The sequence below is a fragment of the Notothenia coriiceps genome, unplaced genomic scaffold (genome assembly GCF_000735185.1).
Source record: "Notothenia coriiceps isolate Sejong01 unplaced genomic scaffold, NC01 NC01_scaffold00020265, whole genome shotgun sequence".
In the NCBI taxonomy this organism is placed as follows: domain Eukaryota; kingdom Metazoa; phylum Chordata; class Actinopteri; order Perciformes; family Nototheniidae; genus Notothenia; species Notothenia coriiceps.
In genome coordinates this window covers 1-3,430 of record NW_011352966.1, presented here as the reverse complement: position 1 = coordinate 3,430, position 3,430 = coordinate 1, and the positions used below count along the sequence as shown (strand labels likewise).

At 45.9% G+C, this 3,430-nt stretch overlaps 1 protein-coding gene across 1 annotated transcript; it reads right to left on the bottom strand.

Moving 5' to 3' along the window:
* Positions 1-1,581: 1,581 nt before the first annotated feature.
* Positions 1,582-2,243, bottom strand: LOC104952631 (very low-density lipoprotein receptor-like; the record flags this gene model as incomplete). The annotated part of the gene is made up of 2 exons (XM_010779479.1): positions 1,582-1,586; positions 1,854-2,243. Coding segments are annotated over 2 exons (395 nt in total), but the record flags the coding sequence as incomplete, so codon positions are not given.
* Positions 2,244-3,430: the final 1,187 nt, after the last annotated feature.

Below are 3,430 nucleotides of genomic sequence, written 5' to 3'. Positions count from 1 at the left end.
CGATCGATGACTAGAAAGAGCTCTACCGAGCTCTCGCTTTCTCCACAAGCTGGTCCACAGACTGATTTACGAAGCTAACCTTCGGTCGACGGACGCTCGCCAGCTACTTTTGCTTCGCACGGGAATTCTCTTTATTAACGCTCCAGTTAATATCAGAATCTACCCTGCCGTTTTTTTCCAACGGATAACGGTAAGGTTTTGGATTTTTCCCCGCAAACGGTAACACGCCTGTTGCTCGTTTGTCCCTTCTACGCCGCACCAAGGCTAGCTAGGATGGACTCTTCCCTCCCTCACACCAGAGGAGACGGAGTGTCGGAGGCTCGGCTCTGCGGCTGCGGGCTGAAGATATCGAGTACTGACTCACACCAGGTCTGCTCGTATTGCCTCGGGCTGCAACATGCCCAGGAGGCTATCGACACCCCCGGCGCGTGCGGGCATTGTTCCCGCTTTACCGCCAAAAGCCTCCGCCGACGGCTAGCACGCCAAGCTAGCATGCCGGTCCGAGACCTCCTCATGCCTGTAAACTCCCCGGCCGGCGAGCAGGGCATGGTGGCGACCGCCACGGGTGCCGGGTCCCGCGCTGTGTCAAGCTGGGACTCGGTGGCGGCGGCAGCCGCGGAGGGGCCCGTGCTGTGTCAAGCTGGGCTCCAACTCTGGACCTCAACCATGGTCTCACACCGCGGAGGAATGTCCTGAGCCTGTCCTATGAGGAGGAGGAAGAATAATACCCCCTCGGAGTTTCTTCATTTCGACTCCAGACGAGGGCGAAGATGACATTTCGTCTCGTCTGCCCCAGGCTGCCAAGCCTGGGGCCATGTCCGCCTCCCCGGGCGAAGCGAGCCACCCGCTCCCCGCCTCAGCATGGACCTGCAGGCCGTGTGGCCAACGTGCTGCATCCCAGGCTGGACATCCCNCATCAATCTCATTAAGCCAATCCTGATTGGCTGGTGATCTTGACGCCAACGTCAGGGAATCCACCAACCCTATAAGTAGCTTGCGCCACGACGCAGGCGTCATTACGCCTGCGTCGTGGCGCAAGCTACTTATAGGGTTGGTGGATTCCCTGACGTTGGCGTCAAGATCACCAGCCAATCAGGATTGGCTTAATGAGATTGATGCTTCTGGTGCATACGCGTTGAGGCGCATCCCATAGTGAGACATCAAACGGAGTGTTATGAATGAGAACTCAGAAAGCAGATCAAATATTGTTTGTGGAGAATGTTTCCTCTGTGAAGCACACTTATCTTGACATACTTTTCACACCCGGTTTGATTCTGAGTAGTTTTTCAATGATTTGATCCAAACAGACATATTGCGCTGCCAATCTCAGTCGTAGTGAAATGTTCTCATGACACAAGGAAACAACATGGATCACTCCATTCAGGCCACAACAGGGTGTGTGATTTTACATGGGAATATTTGTTTTCTCCCAAAAATCCATGAAATATAGCGTATTGCAATGCACATTGCATTCAGGGTATTAATAATACTGTGAAAATAATCTCCTGAGCTTGCAAGAATAATTTAGTATGTTTAAGAAGTTGTACTAATGTGGGGGTCCCTTGGAGCAGCATATTTGCTTCATACTATAACAAGAACATAAGACTACACTCACATAAGAATGAAAAAAGTGTCATAGTGCTACATTTATTATTGTTATAAGTGGTGATATTCTTTATGGTTTTACTTCTCTATTGTACTGAATCTATACCTAATCTAAACCATTACCATATTCCAATCGTACACCCTTTCAGTCAGATAAAACTGCCTTCCACACATAAATAAAGGGACAGACTTTACACAACGAAGAATGTATAGCTCCTAAAAGAAATGCAAAGAAAAGAGGAACTCACGGCATTCAAACTCATCCGACTTGTCCTTGCAGTCTGGGTCTCCGTCACACTTCCATGCGAGCCGCACACACTCCCCGTTAGCGCAGCGGTACTCCTCCGTGGTGCAGTTAGTCCGGCGATTGGTCAGGTACGGGACCCCGTCTCCACCGCAGCGCTCCGGCCCCTCGTCTGAACTGTCTGCACAGTCGGGGTCCCCGTCGCAGCTCCACATGAGCGGCACACACTCGGAGGAGTTGCAGCGGAAGTGGTTGGGCCCGCAGGTCAGAGGGGAGGAGCACTTCAGCTCATCACTGCCATCCCCGCAGTCATCGTCCCCGTCGCACACGTAGACCGTGGCCAAGCACTTACGGTTACCGCACATGAACTCACCGCTGGGGCAGGCTTTGGCATCTAGAGGACAGGAAGAGAGGAATGTGAGTTGGTTTGAAGAGCTAATAAAGGTCTGTCTGCCTAACTGGTTGGTGATTGGCTAATGGTTACACAAGCCAAAAAAATCGTTATGACATCATAAAGGGGCCAAAATCTGATCAACTCATTTACAGACAGGTTTTTATGTAAATAGATCAGGACAAAAATAGAAAGAATATTTTTTCCTCAAACTTTCAGGGTCTCTTTACACAGAGGGGACACATGTTTATGTATAACAGACATGAAAAAGTGGATTTTGCATAATAGGTGACCTTTAATGATAATAGAAAATGTTTTAATCTGCGTCTGCTTTAGGCAGCAGTGATTAAAATATGTCAAAGCTTGAATAAACTAAGTGGGTGAGGACCTTTACAAACAAGTTGACTTTACTCTGAAATGCAATTAATTTGTAGCATTATCTTCCCTTCTAAAGTGTCTGTGCTTATTCTATCTTACATATTTTAAACCAAGTTCAGACTGATGAAATTCATGTTTGGAACCATTTAGTATAAGGTTGGTTAGATGAGTTTATTTTTAAGCTATTTGGTTAATGTTCTTTCTGTTTACCGTCAGGGCCCCTATATTAAAATGTTGGATAGCTTATCTAGGTGTTCAATTTTAGATTTGTTTATGTCGATTGTGAATAAAACAATTGAATTGAAGGTGATACATTTATTTTGAGTACACCTATGCAGTTTGACTGAACAAAGACATATTACGTTCATTTTCAGGTTCATATTTGTATTATGTGCCTCTACTCTGAAATGTCTCCATGCTTTAATGTTCAAAAAGCTCTTTATTTTTCTCATACTGCCTTTTCATTTCATCTAATCGTTTATTTGAAGAGGGACAATGCACATTGATGAAAATGTTTAACCATTAATGCTTCAAAAATGTAAATATGACAGATTTGAGCTTTGAGCTAATTTCCATCCGTAGTTCCTCACATACAACATTTAAGAACATGACATTCATAGCAAAAATAAATACATGATATGCAGAAAGAGCATGAGCAGCATACAAGCATTAACCACATGGCAGTAGAATGTAGCAGCTACGACATATAAAGTGCAAGAGAAGATACAAGAGCTACCTAAAGTGCAAGAGGAGATACCCCTATGTTAAAGTGTATTTAGTGGTGGTTGCATGTATGTTTGTTTCTCAACCAT